This window comes from Eutrigla gurnardus (genome assembly GCF_963514095.1).
Source record: "Eutrigla gurnardus genome assembly, chromosome: 7".
In the NCBI taxonomy this organism is placed as follows: Eukaryota; Metazoa; Chordata; class Actinopteri; order Perciformes; family Triglidae; genus Eutrigla; species Eutrigla gurnardus.
The window spans coordinates 4275435-4296159 of record NC_139921.1 but is presented as its reverse complement, the minus strand read 5'-3'; the positions used below and the strand labels follow the sequence as shown (position 1 = coordinate 4296159).

Genomic DNA, 20725 nt, shown 5'->3' with positions numbered 1-20725 from the left:
AACCAGGAAATCTCTATTAAACATATACCAAACCATGATGAGAACCAGATTAGACTATGGGAGTGTTGCATATATGTCAGCAGCACAAAGTCACCTTAAGAAGCTTGATGTGGAGCAGGCTAAAGGACTCAGGGTATGTAGTGGGGCATTTAAGACCTCCCCAGTAGCAGCTCTGCAGGTTGAGATGGGGGAAGAGCCATTAAGAATAAGAAGGGTAAAGCTCATGTTGGCATAATGGGTTCACCTGCAGGGCCATAAACGATCTCACCCAGCAAAGGCTATATTAGAGGACTGCTCAGAGCATGATAAGTCGAACTTCTGGAGCTTAGGCTGGGTTGGAAATGCTAAGGCAGAAAGTGCTGACTTGTGCAACATGCAGTATACTCCTAATGTTTCATTACCAGAAATTCCTCCCTGGTTGTTCCCGATGCCATCAGTGGACTTTAATATCCAACAGAAGATCAAAAATAAGTCAAAGCAAGGAGTTACTGGAGTCGTGGTTCAAAAGTATATCGAACAGAATTATGCAAATACAATAGCAATATTTACAGACGGATCAAAAGAGCCAGAAACTGGGCGTACCGGAGCTGCGGTGTACATTCCGGAATATAAAGTGGCAATTAAGGAGCGAGCAACAGACCACGCATCAGTATATACAGTTGAACTCCTGTCTATCACGCTTGCGCTGACATGGTTAGGGGGAAACAACAGGGCCAAAGCACTCATAGCATCAGATAGCTGGGCAGCCCTCAACAGTATTAAGACCATGAAGTCAAGCAGGCAAGATCTGATCATGGAGATCCACCAAAAGCTATACAGCTTTCACAATAGGGGGAGAACGGTCAGATTTCTGTGGGTTCCTGCTCATGCAGGCGTTGACGGCAATGAGGATGCAGACATACTTGCAAAACAAGCACTCAGGTCACAAGCAGTAAACATCAACATCCCACTAGGGAAAGCAGAAGGAAAGACAATCATTAAATCACAAATGCGAAAAGTTTGGCAGGATTACTGGGATACAATTAAAAATGGAAGACATTTCTACAACATACAAAAACAGGTGGGGAAAGAAAGGAATGGTGGGCAGGAGCAGGAAGGAGGAAGTGGTCATTACCCGCCTCAGATTAGGACACACGGCGCTTAACAGCACGCTACACCAAATCGGCAAACATCCTACTGGTGAATGCAGAATGTGTGATCATCCTGAATCTGTGCAACACGTTCTCATGGAATGCAAGGGTTATGAGAGAGAGAGGAAAGAACTAAGAGCAGCAATGCATAGGGAAAAAGTGAGCTTCACGGTAGGGAACATGTTGCAAAGATCAGAAAGCATTGTATTGTATTGTATTGTATTTTATTTAGCACATAAAAGATGTATAAAACAGCATATTAAAAAAAGTGGAACGACAACGACAAGAGACATACAAAGTATACAGTAGATAAAGCAAATGTGCTGGAGAAACCAAAAAAACCCCTAAGGGCTTGTCAAGTGGTCCTCCAAAAGACAAACATTCAACATAAATTTAATTTACAGAATGAAAAAAGAACATAAAACAATTAAAAAAGAGAAAATCAATATTGTGTGAAAATTCAGGATAAACATTTGACATACATTTGTTAGGATAAGCATTCAACATAAATGTATAAAGATAAACATTCAGCATAAATTCAGTTTACCGTCATGTGAAAAACAAAACAATTAGAAAAAGAGAGAGAGAAAAACAAAAGTGATGTAAAAAGTATGTGGAATCATGCATTGCTCAATTGGGCCAATAGAAAGTGAATTATTTGTTTCTTAAATGAATTTATGCTTGTGCAGTTTCTAAGGTGGATTGGTAATGCATTCCAAAAGTGCGGACCTCTAAATCTGATTGAGAACTGAGAGAAAGTAGACTTAAAAAAGGTGGGATGAAGATTATTTGCTGATCTAGTGTTGAAATTATGAATCTGGGAATTGAACTGAAATACAGTTTGGAAACAAATTGGATGTAACTTGTGAATAGATTGATAAACAAAAATACATATTTGAAAAGTATTTACAGCAAAAACAGGAAGAATACTCAGGGATTGAAACAGAGGTGTGGATCTAGTAAATCTGCTAGAAAATGTTATCATTTTGATGAATCGCTTTTGTAAAATGAGAATACAGTTGAGAGAGCTCTTGAAAGTGCTTGCCCAAATAATATTACAATATGAAATGAAAGGATAGATCATCGTATAATATAAATTAATCACGATTTTACCAGGCAGGAGATGACGTATTCTTCTGATAACTCCAATATTTTTAGCAATCTTGTTAGAAATAGACAGAATATGACTCTTCCCAGTAAGATTTTCATCAATTAAGATACCTAAGAATTTTGTTACCGTGACCCTTTCCAGGATGTTGTTGTCAATATAAACATTAGGAAGAGAGTTTGTTGAGTGTAGACTTCTCGGAGTAAATAACATATACAAGCTTTTCTTTATATTAAGTGACAATTTGTTTGCCTTAAACCATAAGTCAACTTTACACAATTCTGTGTTCATTTCTGATATTAATTTAGGTCCATTCCTACCAGATAAAAAAATTTGGAGTCATCTGCAAACAGAATAAAATATGCTTTAGTTGATGACATGTGTAAGTCATTTACATAAATAAGAAACAGTAAAGGGCCCAAGATTGATCCTTGGGGCAAACCACATGAAAGCAACTTTAAGTCAGATGAAGAATTATTCCAGGAAACAAATTGCCTTCTATCAGACAAATAGCTTTTGAACCATAACAGATTTGAGCTGCATAAACCATAAAGAGAAAGTTTCTGTAATAAAATATCATGATTGACCGTATCGAAGGCTTTCGATAGATCAAGAAATACTCCAAGTGTTAATTCTTTATTATCGGTAGCCTTGGTAATATTATCTACAAGTCGGGTGAGGGCCATAGAGGTGGAATGATTCTCTCTGAACCCGTACTGATGGTCATATAAAATTTTATTGTCATTAAGGTATTTAAACAAACGATTATAAACTAATTTTTCTAATACTTTGGAAAAACATGGTAGAATAGATATCGGTCTATAATTAGAAAATATTGAGGGATCATCAGCTTTGAAGAGAGGAATGACTTTAGCCCATTTCAACTGAGCAGGAAATATACCAGTTTCGAGGGAGAGATTAAAAATATGAAGAAGAGGTTTAATGACATATGGAAGACTTGTTTTGAGTATTGAGGATTTCAATTCATCATGACCTGGTGCAGATAGTTTCATTTTGTTTACAACGTCAATGAGCTCAATCTCAGTGATGGGGCAAAATGCAAAAGAAGAAAAGGGGCACTTAATCCCTGAAGTGGATAGTGGGGTCTGTGGAATCTTGACTGCGAGTGAAGGACCAATAGAAACAAAGAAATTATTGAATTCATTAGCTATCTCAAGGGGATCTGAGAGAGCTTTATTAATTCCTTTGAACTCCCTTTGTATAATCCTGTCAGTTTTTTTATGAATAAATTCATTGATAGTCCTCCATGTGTTCTTCATGTTATTCCGAGATTCAGTAAATTTAAATTCATAAAACTGACGTTTTGCTATTCTCAGCAGGTGATTCAATTTATTTCTGAAAATTGTATACCGATTCAGAAATAATGGCGTGGGATTGGTGAGATAGTCACGGTAGAGTTTGTGCTTCTTGGCAATAGACCGTTTCAGCCCGTTGGTTAACCAGGATTTACTTGGATTATTTAATTTATTTTTAGTTCTTTGAAGTGGAAAAGCATCATCAAAGATCCTAAAATATATAGCATGGAAGATGTCATAAGCCATTTGAGTTTCATTTTCATTTACAACTTCAGACCAACTAACAATGGATAATCTATCAATGAACCTACTCATGTTACTATTATTAAATTTACGGAGGAAAATGTCACCAGGTCTAGTAGATGAATTTGATTTCCCATTTATGGGCTCGAGATAAAACACAGAAAGGTGGTCAGATAAGTCACAGAACAAAATGCCAGGTATCCCCGCAGCACAATAGGAATTAGTAAATATATTGTCAATCAGTGTTTCATTTGAGGCAGTGATTCTGGTAGCCTTTGTTATGAGGGAGATGAAAGATGCAGCATTGAGATGATTAATAAATTGAGATGACTGATTATTTAGGAGATTAATATTAAAATCACCCATAATATAGCAAGTTTTTTTTTCAGTGGTAATCTTACTGAGGGTAGAATAAAAGCTGTCAATAAAACGATTGATATTAGAATTAGGTGGTCTATAAATGCATCCAATAATAAAGACCTTGTTAGAAGAAGGCTCAACAAGCTCTAAAAAAAACAGCCTCTGCTTCATCTCCCACCATCATAACAAGATCATTTCGAAGGGAGGATTTGATGTCCTCCTTAACAAAGAGAGATACACCTCCTCCACAATGCACAGGTCTGAAACAGGGATAGTGATTATAATTACTCATGGGAAACATAGAAACTTTTTGGCTATTCAGCCATGTTTCAGTCAAGCCTATAACTGAAAAATCAACTGGCAGCATACCAAGATAATCGATAAAACTATCAAAATGTTTAGGTAAACTACGAATATTAAGGTGAAACAAAGAAAAACAGTTGTCATTAGCAATCTTTTTATCCACACAGAAAGACTTTAAGGAGTCCTCAGAAAAATAAGAGCAGGGTAAGGGGCCTTGTTTAAAACATTGCAGTTAGCATCAGGGTCAGCATCAGAGAGGGGAAGAAGATATTTATCTTCATGAGAGCAGCTAGTACTTATAGATAGAGATCGGAGTGAAGTGTTCATAACCAAGAAAGAAAAAGGTTACTAAAATAAATGTATTAAATATTCAGCTTAGTTAGGAAGTGCTTGGAGCAGTGCGGGGGGGATGCACCACTAGCTGGTCATATTTCAGGTAGGCCACGTTACCTTGGTTTCGTGCCTCTCTGAGCTGGGGGAGAAGATCTTTCCTTCTAAGCCGGACCTTTTCTGAAAAGTCCTCGTTGATATAGAGCTTAGAACCCTTCAGATATTTGGCTCTTTTTAGAATCTCCTCTTTGTCTTTAAACCTAAGAAGTTTCACCATCACAGATCTAGGTCGACCTTCAGCGTCAAACTTCCCGATCCTATGGGCTCTTTCTAACTCAATGTGAGAGGGATCCATCTTTAGATGTACTGTGATTAGTTTTTTTTACCTTGATCTCAGATTCATGCCCTGATTCAGTTTTGGAATCAGGGATGCCATCAAATATTAGATTGTTACGTCTGGTTTGGTTTTCTAAATAATCACATTTAGCTGACAGATTACTGAGAGAAGATTGCATGTTGTCCAAATCTTTACTCACTGTTTTGTAGGGGTGTAACGGTACATGTATTTGTATTGAACCGTTTCGGTACGGGGTGCTCGGTTCGGAACGGAGGCGTACCGAACGAGTTTCCATACGGACATATTAAGTAGAGGACCGCATTTGTGGAGCGTGCTGCAGCCGCACATGCGCAGTTGCGCACACCGCGACACAATAAACAGCAGTAGTAGCGGACGTCATGGCTAACGCCGCTAGCGTTGGCAACAAGCCAGAGTTGGAGGACCCTCCCGCGACATTAAGGTCTCCCGTTTGGGAACACTTCGGCAAAGCGGTTTGCCGACATTGTTCATGTGAGGTCGGGTATATTTCTGGCAACACGTCAAACCTGTTGACGCATTTGAAACGGCACCACCCCCACGTGAACATCGCTACAACGAGGAGAAAGACGAGCGTAGCGTTAAGGCGGGTCCACACCGCACCGACTGCCCGACTCGCGTCGGTAAATGAAGTCGGGCTACTTAATATGGCCGACTCGAATGGCGGATTACACATTTGAATCGGCTGAAATGAACGCCGACGTGGGCCGATTCGAGCGACCACACCAAGGAGACTCATGTCACGGACGCCGACTCTCTCAAAGACTCCCCACCGCATTTAAACAGCCTCTCCCTGCCCTGTTCAATTTTGCACATCAGATGGAGAAAAGATTTGTTTTTAAAAAAACAGTCTGAGCCTTATTCATGTTATTTAATCTGAGCAACAACTTGAAACTGTTTAGTGTTGCAACTGTTCAATTTTGCACATCAGATGGAGATTTTTTTTTAAAGAAACAGTCTGTTATTTTTATTTTTTAAATAAATATTTTAAATACTTGTATTTATATTTTTGAGCAGCATTCTAGCTCCAGTGCATGTTCCTACTGTTAAAAGCACAAAAGTAATAAACAACTAGCACATTTATATTTTGCATTTTGTTTTCTTACTGTACCGAAAATGAACCGAACCGTGACCTCAAAACCGAGGTACGTACCGAACCGAGATTTTTGTGTACCGTTACACCCCTACTGTTTTGTGGCAGTCCAGGGAGGTTTTATATCCAATCTTTAAATCCTCAAGTTCAGCTTGAGAGAATTCCACACTCTGAGTAAGCCTGCCAACATCATTGCTCAGACTGTCCAGACGTTTGTTGGTGGAGTCCATAATCATCTGAACAAATGATTTGAATGACTTTTCCTGCTGTTCCAACAGGTCTTTGTAGAAGATTTTTGTTGATCAAGCAGTTCATGAAGAACTGAGAGTGACACTACTTCATCCTCTGGGTTGCTGGCTTTTTTGGGTGGCATGGTGGAGAGTTGGTTGGTAGCTTCCTTGGTGGTAGCTCGCCAAGGCCTACTAGCCTGATGGTGGTGGTAGGAGCTCCTTGGAGGCCTGCGAGCCTGATGGTGGTGGTGGGAGCTCCTTGGAGGCCTGCTAGCCTGATGGTGGTGGTAGGAGCTCCTTGGAGACCTGCTAGCCTGATGGTGGTGGTGGGAGATCCTTGGAGGCCTGCTAGCCTGGTGGTGGTGGTAGCTCCTTGGAGGCCTGCTAGCCTGATGGTGGTGGTGGTAGCTCCTTGGAGGCCTGCTAGCCTGATGGTGGTGGTGGGAGCTCCTTGGAGGCCTGCTAGCCTGATGGTGGTGGTGGTAGCTCCTTGGAGGCCTGCTAGCCTGATGGTGGTGGTGGTAGCTCCTTGGAGGCCTGCTAGCCTGATGGTGGTGGTGGTAGCTCCTTGGAGACCTGCTAGCCTGATGGTGGTGGTAGCTCCTTTGAGGCCTGCTAGCCTGGTGGTGGTGGTAGCTCCTTGGAGGCCTGCTGGCCTGGTGGTGGTGGTAGCTCCTTGGAGGCCTGCTGGCCTGGTGATGGGAGCTCCAGGCCTACTAGCCTGGTGGTGGTGGTGGTGGTGGTGGTAGCTCCTTGGAGACCTGCTAGCCTGGTGATGGGAGCTCCAGGCCTACTAGCCTGATGGTGGTGGTGGTAGCTCCTTGGAGGCCTGCTAGCCTGGTGGTGGTGGGAGCTCCAGGCCTGCTAGTCTGGTGGTGGCTCCAATGTGTTTTGGATAGCTGTAGGTTTCCTCTCAACACAAATAGAGATTGGTGAATTGTCAATCAGTTGCAAATACCACCAACATGTACTATAAGACTTGACTTCACCTAAAGTAATGACACTTTGGTAAAGAAAATGTGGAGGATTGTTGGGATTTTTAACAGATTGGTGCTGCTTCTCTGTCCTGCCTCTCTGTCCTGCCTCTGTTGCTTCAGATTACTTCCCGGGAAACATGCATGAGAGTAGTAGCAGGTATGTGAGCAACTACTTGAGGGAAACAGGATTAATGGATAGGGTTTAAATATGTATATATAGGTATATATATATATATATATATATATATATATATATATATATATATTTATTTATTTATTATTTATTTATTTTATTTTATTTTTTGTCATCTATCCTAACTGCACATCGAATGGACCACACTCCAGTCCGGTAGGTGGCGGCAATGCACCTGTAAACTGGATGCCAGCCGCCAATCAAATCCAACAGAAGAAGAAGAAGAAGAAGACCTGCATCAGTGCATGTGCGCAAGAGCAGATCTGTGCGAGCAGGCAGCGTGGAAGCCGGTCCGGTTCCGGTACCGGTCCGGTTCCGCTCACACCACAAGTCTGAAGAGTGCAACAGCTTATCAAAATACAGTGTCAACTCCGTGTTTTCAAAGTAGAAAGCGACATTGTGGTGGTTAAACGAGGCGGAACGGCATCAGAACAACATCAAGCGCGTAAAGTACACGAAGAAGAACGTAGCGGGAGCGCGTGGCGAGGATTGTTGTGGCTGCGCTTCTTGCGGAGCAAGTCTACACTGTGCTGCACGGAGGCGCTCCTAATGTTAATGATTATTGATTTATGAATGAATTGATAGGTGGCTTATTTTTGGCGTATTGATTTTATGGCCTGTACAATGATAGGGGAAACACTGGACATGCACACAAGTCCGTCTTGTTGTTGTTTAGTACTGGCTGACACTTTTTCAGCACTTTACTTGTTCTACCTCACCTGTTGTTAATATTTGTTAAATATTGTTCTACTACTTGTTCTTGTTCTACCTCACCTTTTTTAAGTTCAATAAATGTTCCTTTTTAAATTGAAACTTTTAACATTTGTTATCAGTGTAATTTTTAACATAAATTGAGGGAGCAAAAGTAATATCGGCTCAAGAAAATCGGCAGGCTGTATCGGTCATCGGCCAAGGCTGATGATCAGAAAATCAGTATCGGCATCGGCCCTAAAAAATTTGTATCGGTCAATCCCTACCTCAGACATCAGTCAGGGAGACAGATGGCTTTGAATGTCAACTGCTTGTGTCTAAACTTGCGCCACAAGGAGGCGGCACTGCCATGTGACCGCAGGCACTCCACGACCGCATATGAGCGAGGGCCCGTCACATCACTGCTTGCAGTTTTAATGTTGGTTTTGTTGTCTAAACCTATCGTTGGTTTTGTTGTCTAAAGCTAACGTTGGTTTTGTTGTCTAAACCTAACCTTGTTTTTGTTGTCTAAATATAACTTTGGTTTTGTTGTCTAAACCTAACCTTGTTTTTGTTGTCTAAATATAACTTTGGTTTTGTTGTCTAAAGCTGTGTCCACACCGGAAGAACTGCCCGACTCGCGTCGGTAAATTCGGCGTCGGCTACTTAATATGGCCGACTCGAACAACGACATGGGCGGTTCACACCTACGGAATTACAGCCGACGCCATACCGTTCCGCGCTTGCGCGAGATGGAATGTCTCCAAAACAACAGGCGGCGCTAATCTGTATTGTGGGCCAAAAAACACGAAAACCGGAAGTAGGCGGTCCTCCCTAGACCATAACACAGAGCACGCTGTCCTCACCAGTCACTGTTGTCAGCAGAGTGAGGTTGTAGACTGTAGTTTTGATTACTCTCTGAACGGAAAAATCTAAAATGTTGGATGATGTCGATACGGAGACACTGGCCTTGTCAGCTCTCGCACTTATTCTTATGGAAGAAGACAGTCGTAAGCGAAAAAGAAAGAGAACAGTTAGGCGCACTAAGTGGGTGAAGCCGTGGATACAACAGCGAGCAGCCCAAGGAGTTTATCCAAATTGGTGTCGGGAACTGAAGATGGACGAGCCAGGTGATTTCAGAAATTTCGCTCGGCTCTTTCCTGATAAGTTCCACATGCTGGAAGAACTTGTCCGACCGATTATCCAGCGATGCAACACCAACTACCGTGATTGTATATCTGTCGGTGAACGTCTGATGGTCACACTGCGTTTCCTCGCAACAGGTAAGATAAGCTGTTTGTATTACTTTTTTAGTTCGGGTCCTTTCTCGGCACCTGAACAGGACATTATACTTTATTATACTTCCGTATAATTAACCAAGCAATGTGTTCGTTTGTAATTGCAGGAGAAAGCTTCAAGAGTCTTTCTTATCAGTTTCGAATGGGTCACTCTACAATCACGGAATTCGTCCCTGAAACCTGTGAAGCCATCTACCAGGTCTTAAGAGAGAAATATATGAAGGTATGTGCGATTTTATTTTACGTCGACATCAGACACGGTAGCCTAATGCTGTGCAAATATGCATATTGTCGTTTGTCCGGACGTTTTTCAAACCAGATAAACACATCAGCCTTTGGTATTCACTGTTGTTATTTTTTTTCTTGTTTTCAGTGCCCAGACACAGCTGATGAGTGGCAGCAGGTTGCCAGTGGATTCATGTCGGAGTGGAACTTCCCAAATTGCCTGGGTGCTCTGGATGGGAAACATGTAAATATTCGCCCCCCACCAAGGTCTGGTTCCACATACTACAACTACAAGCACAACTTCTCCATTGTCCTGATGGCACTGGTCGACAGCAATTACAGATTTCTGTATGTGGATGTTGGTTGTAATGGAAGAGTTTCCGATGGTGGAGTGTTTCGTGGTTGCACCTTAGCAGAAGCCCTGGTAAACAAAACCACAAACATCCCTCCCCCTGCACCACTTCCCGGATCTGACAAGCTGTCTCCATACTGTATTGTGGCAGATGAAGCGTTTCCGCTGAAAGACTACCTGATGAAACCATATGCAAACCGCGGTCTCAGTGTAGATCAGCGAATCTTCAACTACAGGCTGTCGCGAGCGCGGAGGGTTGTAGAAAATGCATTTGGAATTATGGCCACGCGCTTCCGTGTCTTGCTTACCACCATCAACATCAGAGACATGGTCAAAGTGGAGTCCATTGTCCTGGCTTGTTGTGCTCTGCATAACTTCCTACGGAGTGAGAGCAGAGCTGCATACATGGCAGACATTCTAGACCGGGAAGGACCAGATGGAGGCATTTTTCCAGGAAGATGGCGGCAAGACCCTGCCCTACAACAAGCCCACTTGCCACAGACCACGAATACAGCAGCAAGAGCCAAACAGATTAGGGATGGGCTATGTACACATTTTATGTCTGAACATGGTGCAGTGCCTTTTCAGTGGGACAAGATATAGGACAGATTGACTGTGTTGGGTTTCAACTGTGGTATATACTGTGGATATACTGTGGTTATTGTAAATATTGTAAATATAATGTCAACTGTGGCCTTTTCAATGGGACATGATACAGGACAGATTGACTGTGTGCTGTTTGTGTGCTGCCTGCTGTGATTATTCTGAAAGATGAATAAAAATCATATCAATCATAATTGACTCATGTAGCATCATCAAATCAGCATTTGTGACTGGCTCACATGCAAAAGGAGCAGTCCATGGTCTATTATATAAGACAATATTAGTGTGAAATACCTTGTCATACCTCTATTCACTTCTAGTCTATGTTGAAATAGGGTGAAGGTGATAAACATTACAATGAGAATAGCAAGACATTATTGCTGAATAGTTGTTATTGGGGAAGGAGATCATGGGTTGAATAGAGGACCAGACGACCAAGCTAGCGGTCTTCACTTGTAATAGATAGACATTACAATTAGAATAGCTAGACATTATTGCTGAATAGTTGTTATTGGGGAAGGAGATCATGGGTTGAATAGAGGACCAGACGACCAAGCTAGCGGTCTTCACTTGTAATAGATAGACATTACAATTAGAATAGCTAGACATTATTGCTGAATAGTTGTTATTGGGGAAGGAGATCATGGGTTGAATAGAGGACCAGACGACCAAGCTAGCGGTCTTCACTTGTAATAGATAGACATTACAATTAGAATAGCTAGACATTATTGCTGAATAGTTGTTATTGGGGAAGGAGATCATGGGTTGAATAGAGGACCAGACGACCAAGCTAGCGGTCTTCACTTGTCATAGATAGACATTACAATGAGAATAGCTAGACATTATTGCTGAATAGTTGTTATTTGGGAAGGAGATCATGGAATGAATGGAATGTGTAGACAATGTTGAAATGGGGTTGCAGTGGATATGAAAATGCAGGGAGATTTGCTTTTTCAAAGACATGTTTTATTGTAAGAAGTATAAAGTATAAAATACAAAAGGCATGCAATATCAAAATACAAAAGCTTAAAGTATAAATATAAATAAAGTTAAGTACAACATGCAAAAGTGTCAAGTATAAAATGTATAGAATATAAAAGGCAAGCAATAACAAACTACAAAAGCTCAAGACAATGTATAAATATAAGTAAGTAAAGTACAATATCAAATAAAAAAGCCTCAAGGACCCAGTTCTCCCAAGTGAGTGCGTTCCTGGTTGTGCTTTGTGGTGATATTAAAAATGACGTTGAGCATTTCATGCTCAAGGCTCGCCAAGAGTTCTGGTGGCACCTGCCTTAGCTTAACCTCAAGGATTTTGAGGGTCGCTGTGATGGCATCATCCGCCCTCATCTCTGCTTTCCTCGTGAGTGCAGCCCCTATTATGCGCAAGAGGTCTGTGTTATCTGGGGACTGGGGAGAAGACCTTCTACGCTTAGAAGAAGGCCCTGCTCGGGACTGTGTCTCTTGGTGGATGGTCTCTTCACACACGGTTGATTCGGCCAATGGTGATTCGATTGATGAGGTCTGATCCTCCTCGCGTTCACTCTGGTCCTGGTCATCGAACCTGGCGCCTGTAGGCCTACTGGTACTAGTGTCATTGGGGGCTGTGGGTTCCTAAAAAATGATAATATATATTATATCATGGATCAAAGCATTCATAAACAACACAGAAGCACATTTTTTGTCAGTGCCAAAGCTTCTAAATTCTTAAGAATATATGATAAGTCGGCAGTGAACACTAATCGAGCTTCATTCAGACGACAAATGAGTACTATTCAACAACGGGAGAGCCAAAGTTACCTGAGTGAGGTTTGATCTGCTTTCTCTCCTCTGCATGTGTGGCTCGAGGAACTGCATCCTTCGTAAAACCCATATCTGTCTGGGCGTCTTCTCTGAAGCTCCACTTCCTGATGGAGGGAGCTTTTTGTAGCGGGTGAACTGGGTTCGGAGGGAGTCCCATTTCTTCCTCAGCTCTTTCACTGAAAAGTTTATACAGTTTAGAGTTTAATTAAATTCTGGTCTTGCCTCAACACAAAGTATCAACCTACACAATAACACTTACAAAAGCCTGCAAATACACAGGTCAAAAAAAGTAAATAGCAGGCACATCCTATGTCTGAGGAATCCGAAGGTCAAACGCGAGAGTGGGCTACACATTGGTTAGCAGCTAGCTCACAGGCTATTTCGATCAAAAGAAAGGTAATGTTTCGAAGCTGCAAACGTTGCCCTTTGCCCCTACACATCGTACTAATGTGGGATGTAGGCTACATACAAATGCGATATTTGTATACAAATACAGATCTTACCCGGTAGATTCAACGCCTCTGATATCTGGCGCCAGCTTTCCATTTTGACCTGCTTGTTGGAATAGGTCTTGCCAGCGACCACAAACAGCGACGGTCTATCCTCCACCATGGCGATAAATTGTTGCTCAAGCGCTTCAGTCCACATTATTCAAACGAAGAAAAACAGTCAAGCGATGCCAAAACAATGCGTTGAGAGTGTGTGTCAACATCTTCTTCGATTCCAGTGTTTATCTGGTATGTTTACCATCGTCACTTCCGGGCTTCACTGATTCGCTAGTCAAGCTGCTAGCCTCCACCAATCAGAATGGTAAAAGAATGACCGACTCGAATGGCGGATTACACATTTGAATAGATAGTGCAGATATCCGATATGCTGATATTTTATAACTTATTTGGCTGATAACCGATACCGATATATATATAAATCTATACAAACTTGTAACGGATGACAATTCTTCAAATGGACAATAAAAGTGCAGTAGGTAGTGATGTCCAATTGAAGCTTCGTGAAGCATTTTCTTTATTTTCTGAGCCCAATAGATGGCGCTCTCTGTTCAACAAAGGGTTGAAAGCAATGGAAATATATCGACCTTCAACCCTTTGTTGAACAGAGAGCGCCATCTTTTGGGCTCAGAAGATAAAGAAAATGCTTCACGAAGCTTCATTTTGACATCACTAGCAGTTGGCAAGTCTGGCAGATCGAGTCACATTTTGAATGTTTACAACACTCATGCGTCCCCCCTCTACCACCGAGCTCCTCGGCTCCCTCCCATCGAGTGCTCGTCAGTGCGTGTGCACCAGATTCCGTGTCTTCTCTTATCGATAAACGGCATGGAGTACACTAGTACAATTACAAGTAAACTACATGTTTTAACAGGTTTTACAGCACACAGCGTCACAGTTTTATTGATATTGTACCAAATAATTAACTCATAATCTATTTAACACACCCTTTTAACTGAAATATTTTAACAGTGCATTTCTATGAATAACATCCCCGCACGCTCACAGATCAGCGGAGCAAACCCGTTTCTTGCCCGTGTAGAAGAAAATGCGTTACCTTACAATTCTTATTTGAATCTAATACTAATATTCCTTTCTCTTGTACTCATCAAATGTCCTGCTGTCCCTATTTGATTGTGGTTGACATGTTATTCTTGATGAAAAGACCCTTTGAATTGTCCCCCTTCCTGGACCGTCTCCGAAACACCTGTATCTCACATACTTGATCAAGGCCTTCATGAATGACCCCTGATGTGTCATTATGTAGAAAGAACCCAGCTGTTCCGAGGGAAGTCACACCTTTCTGTTGTCTCGGGACGTCTCTTCCTCTTGGGAGAGACGCGTATTGAATCTATGTAAATCCACTGCTTAGACCTGCCCCTTTGGTTCTGTCTATAAAACTCTTTTGCACCAAACTATTCAGAATGGATCTTCATGGATACACTGTGAATTTCTTTTCTCCACTGTCAGTGATTAAACGTCATTTGAACCAGCCATAGAATTGGACCTGGAGAGTTTTCTTCCACACCCGCTTCTTCATGAAGCGTCCGTCGACTTAGCGTGCGCACACAAAGCCTTCCTGCCCTGCTCAGCTGATTACACCTCCGCCTCACCTGCGGAGCCTCACACACCCCGGAAAGTTAGCTTTAGACAACAATACCAACATAAGCTTTAGACAACAAAACCAACGTTAGCTTTAGACAACAGCTTTAGCTTGGCGTTACCTCTGACTCGCCGTATAGTGTTGGCTTCAGGGAATATGATCAAACAAATTTTGCCGACTGCGACTTACGTGTTAAAAGAATGCGTGTTGGCTTCTCCTCGCATCACCGACGCTGAACAATCGTTGCAAATACAAACTTTGCTATCCGTTTTCGACACCTTAAAAAACGTACACACAAACGACATTTTAAACTTCTCCCTCGCTCTGCTGCAAGTTGAAGTAGGTGACGTGTGGCTTTGCGATGTGGCCATCGCGATGTGGCCACGCAATCCTCGTGCCCTCGGGCATTTCATCTGATTTAATCAAGGAAGCAGCCATCTTTATTTATCGGTTTAATATATCGGTGTGTTAACCGATAACCGATAATACGTTTTAACGTTAATATCGTCCGATACCGATACCTTGCCGATAATATTGTGCATCCATGGTCTAAAGCTAACGGGACTAAAACATTATTGCTCTCGCCGTTAACTACAGTTCATAATTTTCAAGAAATGAGGTCCCATTGGAGACACAGGAAGGGGCGGGACTTTGCCTCTCTGCTGTCAGTGTTGCCATAGTGACAGTGTGCATCTCTGCCTGTAGGTGGAGACTCTGCTATGAATCAGTGTGAGGACCGAGAGGACGGAGTCCTTCCCTCTAAAACCACTCAGGATGGGGGACATGACAGCCAGACCAAAGCTCAGAGGTGAGACGAGGATCTCGAAGAGTCCAGGACTCAGATCACTCCACCATCATGGTTCTCACTCAACAACATAAACATACATAATATTAACTAGATCGCTTTATTGAGTTTAAAATTGAACCTTTTTATTATCTGACTGTCCTGAGGTGAAGAACTTATGTATCACGATAATATTGTATTGTGATAATGTTTTTATTTTGATAATTTCGTGTTGTGGCTTATATTGTGATGTATGAAGCTTAACTAGTGAGAATCTTGGGAAAAGTATTTCCTTAAATTGTATTTATTGTATCAGGATGCAGCAGCAGAGACCAGACTATCTTGGACCTGGACCTGGACCCAGCTGTGTATCCATAAAGAGTGACCAGTCTATGGGTTGCCCTATTCTTTTTAAAGCTGAACAAGCTGCTGATGGAAAGTAAGAAATTAAACTGAACTCTCCTTACAGGATGAATCAGGTCTAGACTAGCCCCTTAAACAAGATTTTTCAATAGGCTACATGCTGGCAGGGGAGAGAGTGTCTTAAAAGTCTTAAAACAATCATTATTAAGAATCGTGATTCATAAGATTCAACTAATTTATATTGATTATTGGTGAAGCCAAAACGATTCTATTTATTTATTTTAGCAGATCGATTTAGTTGAATTGATAGAACTGACAATCGATTCATCGATGCATCGCATGAGTCGTTACACTACTACCTGACATCCACCTAGACCAACACTGTAACCCGCTGACACTTCAGCTGATCAGCTTCAAATATTGAATGACAGGAATGAAAGTTTTACTGGGAAATTCAGATTCTCTGTTGGTCTGTTGAACCACAAAAACACAGCATCCATCAACATTAAAATCCAGGTAAAGTAAGAACAAATATGTGTTCTGAGTTTGGCATACCACAGAACAGTGTGTTGTTATTCACCCTGCCAACTTTGAGAGTTTAAAAAAATTGCCAAATATATGAAATTAGGTCTCAAAGTCATGAAAAAACAAGCACTTCTGTCTTCTCTCAAACGCTGGGGCGTGTCAGTTAGAGGCGCTGGAACCCCGCCCATGCGCAGGGGGGACTACCAGTAGAATGAATAAACAAATAAATGAATGCCACTAGGAGGATGATTGACAGGCGCTCTCCTTCATACAATCACGCGCACACTTCATGGCTGCACCTGATTGGTCGATCGCTTTCACAGCTGTCCTCTCTGCTCCCAGATTTCAAACCGACCAACATGGCGGCTCGTTTGGAAACTTTCTCTTATTTTCTGACAATAGTTCACCGTAATGCATTTCTTAAACAGCTGCTGAATCTGTCTTTATTTTAGATCGACAACGGTCAGTTTAAAAGATTTTCGAGAGCTTGCGGGAGGCGGCTCCGCACCGTCTCTCCACACTCTCCGTGAGGCAAATGCATTGCAGGGCTTCTTACATACCGTAAATCCTCTAATACAGCTTCAGCCAAAATCTCTGCGACGCGAAGGCATTGCACGGCTGACAATGAATGGGAAGCGTGGAAATAACGCTGCCTGTGGCCACTTAACCCGGACTCCATTAGAGACCAGCCGTTATTTACCTCTGCCGACAGCGAGACTGGCCAATGTTAGAAACCGCCCGGTAATAGAATACAGGCCAGTATTAGAGGATTTACGGTATATATTTATACAGCAGGGGAGGGCTTATGCTAACTACAATAGAGATACGTAACGCCAAAGTGATTTCAGACCCGCCCATTAAATCCAAGACACAGAAACGTTTCAGATGCCTAGCTCCACAATTACATAGTATATGGTTGATGGCTTTTTACATGAGTTAAGGGGACATGTTATAACTCATTTAACGTGTTTAGAAGAAAATGACTGATTTTGGCTTACCCAGACTTTAAGTCAAGTCTGCTGAATGAATAATGTGATGGTCTGAACTGCCAAACACCTCCCACAATGCAACTTTCACCTCACATTACTTAGTTTTACAGCAGGTAATTTGTGTTTATTTGCATCACTCGTGACATTGCAGATAGGAAGGGAGGGGGGGGGGGGGTTTACTTATGTATCACAATAATATTGTATTGTGATAATAACGTTTTTTGAAAACGTCATGTTGTGGCTTATATTGTGATGAATGAAGCTTAACTAGTGAGAATCTTGGGAAAAGTATTTCATTAAATTGTATTTATTGTATCAGGATGCAGCAGCAGAGACCAGACTCCCTTGGACCTGGACCTGGACCCAGCTGTGTATCATTAAAGAGTGACCAGTCTATGGGTTGCCCTATTCTTTTTAAAGCTGAACAAGCTGCTGATGGAAGGTAAGAAATGAAACTGAACTCTCCTTACAGGATGAATCAGGTCTAGACTAGCCCCTTAAACAATAACTCCGAGTCCACCAGCCCTGAATCCTGCAAACTGTTAGGTCTTCTGAGCCACGATGATATGAGAGAGAGACAGTGCGTTTCACTGAAGCTCTAACAGGGGACCAATTAAATTAATTTTTTTATTGAGATTAAACTATCACTTAATAAATAATAAAGATATTAACAAACCTTAAAGAGACAGTGAGGTCAAAACCTTTTGAAAGAAAAGACGAGAAAGCTAACTTAGCGAAGGTGAAGGCTAATGACAAAGAAAAGTAGAGGGGAGGCTAAGCTAAGTTAAGAACAAAAATACTCCAAACCAAACCAACCAAAAGACATCAAACTCGTCTTCCTGTCACTCAAGGGAGGTTGTAGTGTAGTAAAGTAAGACACTTTATATCCACCAAACTCTTATTTTAGGTTTTAATGTAGCTGATAATGCGTGAGGAGGTGTCTATTATCAGGAGATGGTGGACTACTTGGAGATCAGAACCGTCAGATGCCCAGTGGAGTTTTTGCAAGCAAAATATAAAGTTTTTTCACAAGTCATAACTTTGTTTCCACATCATTGGCACCCCATAAGGTTCTAATGGAACAGAATTGTTCAAAGCTCCAGATAATAGGATGGACCTTAGATTTGACTTGTCAACGGGAGATATTTCCCTTTGGCTCAGCTACGAACCACAAACCCAACAATATGCTAGCAACACTCTGAGTGCAGCACTAAGACGAGTCTTCACATGTCCACAACATGGTCTCATGTGACCCAGATCCATTTATAGTATTGATCCTGACACTAGCATAAACTCTCAGAACACTCATCAATGTAATGATAAACAGAGCAAACTCATTTCAGTCAGACAACTCACGTTTAAAATGTTTATTGTAGCAACAGAACACAGTTCACAGAAACTGAATTCCTGCTAGCATTGCTTTGATGGCATTAGTTTGGTTGTTAAAGGGATAGTTCGGAATTTTGGACATAAGACCTATTTTCCAAGTCAGCCAGTGTGTTTGAGACGTCTGGAGACGTTTTCAAGAAATTTCATTCAGTTCTTCTAGTTGCCGAGTTCGCTTGTGCTATGGCTAGCGCAAGTCAATCTATTCTAGCTAGCATGGCATTAAAAAACTCATACCGACTCCACAGTGCACCTGCGGCAAATCAATTGTAACGGCAGACTATCGATGTACATATCTGTGTTGATAGAATGTTTGAAATAAAACCGACCTTGCATTTTTAAGGATTTATGTCTCAGCAGCAGCAGCAGCGTGTCATACTTCCTAGTAGGCTATGGCAGCGGCAGACTGATATCACCTAGCACTTATAAGTTACCGGTTCTATAATAGTTTGTTTACCTGCTGTCATTGCTACAGACGCAGAGTAGCCTGCAGTGCTAGTTTCTTCAATCTCACAGAAATGGACACTTTTGGAGAATATACTGAAACTTTTGAAGACTCTGATGAGGAGTTTTTTCCACCCAAACCCAACCGTACCTGTACAAGACTGAATATACAGAGGAAGAATTGCATGAGAGGGATGCTCAAAGGCAGAACGTGAGCGTCTGTGGAGACCGAGATAGCCCCTGCTGGAGCTGAGAACCGGGACCGAACAAACGGAGACTGGTGGTGCCAGGAGGGAATCCCCTGCAACGCATCCGAGGATTTACGGTTCTCCGGACAGAGCAGAGGTTTGGGTACGCGGTGCGTAATTGTGGGTTGGCTGGGCCGTGGGCTGCCCGGTCTTTGGGTGAGGTCCAAGGGCTTTTCACCCAGGTCTGAGGGCACGCGGCCCGACTGTTCGGCATGGGTCAGGTCTCTATTTACCGGAGGGATTCCCCGCAACGCGTCCAAGGGTTTACGGGTCTACGGACGGAGCAAAGGTCCGGGTGCGCGCTGCGTAATTGTGGGTTCGCGTGGCTGTGGGCTGGCCGGTGTTTGTGTGAGCTCCAAAGGCTTTTCAGACAGCTTTGGGGGCATAAGTGCCGACAAATTGCCGATGTTCAGGTGTGTATTTACCGGCTGGATTCCGAGCAGCCAACTTAGAGTTTTGAGTCCGACGGAGCAAAGTAAAATTACGCTGCTGCTGAGAAACTGGTCCCTCAAAAAATTGATGATTTGTGCGATGTGAGGTTAGTTTTGTTTCAAATATTATTCTATCAACACAGATATGTACATCGATAGTCTGCCGTTACAATTGATTTGCCTCGGGTGCACTGTGGAGTCGGTACTGCCGCTACTGAGGGAATCCTAGATAGTAATTTTCCTCCTCTTAGTAATATGCTTAAATTCAGCGGGTTGTCTCGTCTGATCTGAGGTCGTAGTCGAATGTGGCCCCGACTCTCCCTGGGGAGAGGTGCGAGGGACGTGGCTCCCGGAGGAGGCTCACGGACTCTGACATCGGGTACCCCGAGGCGGAGGAGGAGGGTCCGCCGACCGAACGCCGCATTAGGGTGTGCAGGCAAAAGGCTTCCCCAGGAAACGGACACTGCTTTTATTTCCGGGGACAACCAAAAGTAAATTGGTGTGGGGGTGGTGGATGTGTGGGCTGAAGGCCGATATATTTCCATTGCTTTCAACCCTTTGTTGAACAGAGAGCGCCATCTATTGGGCTCAGAAAATAAAGAAAATGCTTCACGAAGCTTCAGTTGGACATCACTAGTATCTGTGTAAATGGAATAAGAAGTGGATATGTGTATTTCCTTTGTTAGTAGAGGTACATGAGGGTGTGTATATAGGTTGGTGATTATGTGGTGGAAATATAGAAATAAAAAGGGTGGGTTAAACATGTGGGACCCCAGCGGATGGACTCTTCTAGGTTCATTAGCTGTGACACCCTATAAA

At 42.4% G+C, this 20725-nt stretch overlaps 1 protein-coding gene across 1 annotated transcript in view; it reads left to right on the top strand.

Annotated features, from left to right (window-relative positions):
- LOC311016319 (uncharacterized protein) overlaps positions 1–20725 on the top strand; it is a 558990-nt gene that overhangs the window by 45466 nt on the left and 492799 nt on the right. Inside the window, exons 4-5 of the mRNA XM_084013943.1 lie at positions 15837–15959; positions 17717–17839. Of these exons, the coding sequence (XP_083870069.1) occupies positions 15837–15959; positions 17717–17839 (246 nt within the window). The remainder of the gene's footprint in view (positions 1–15836; positions 15960–17716; positions 17840–20725) is intronic.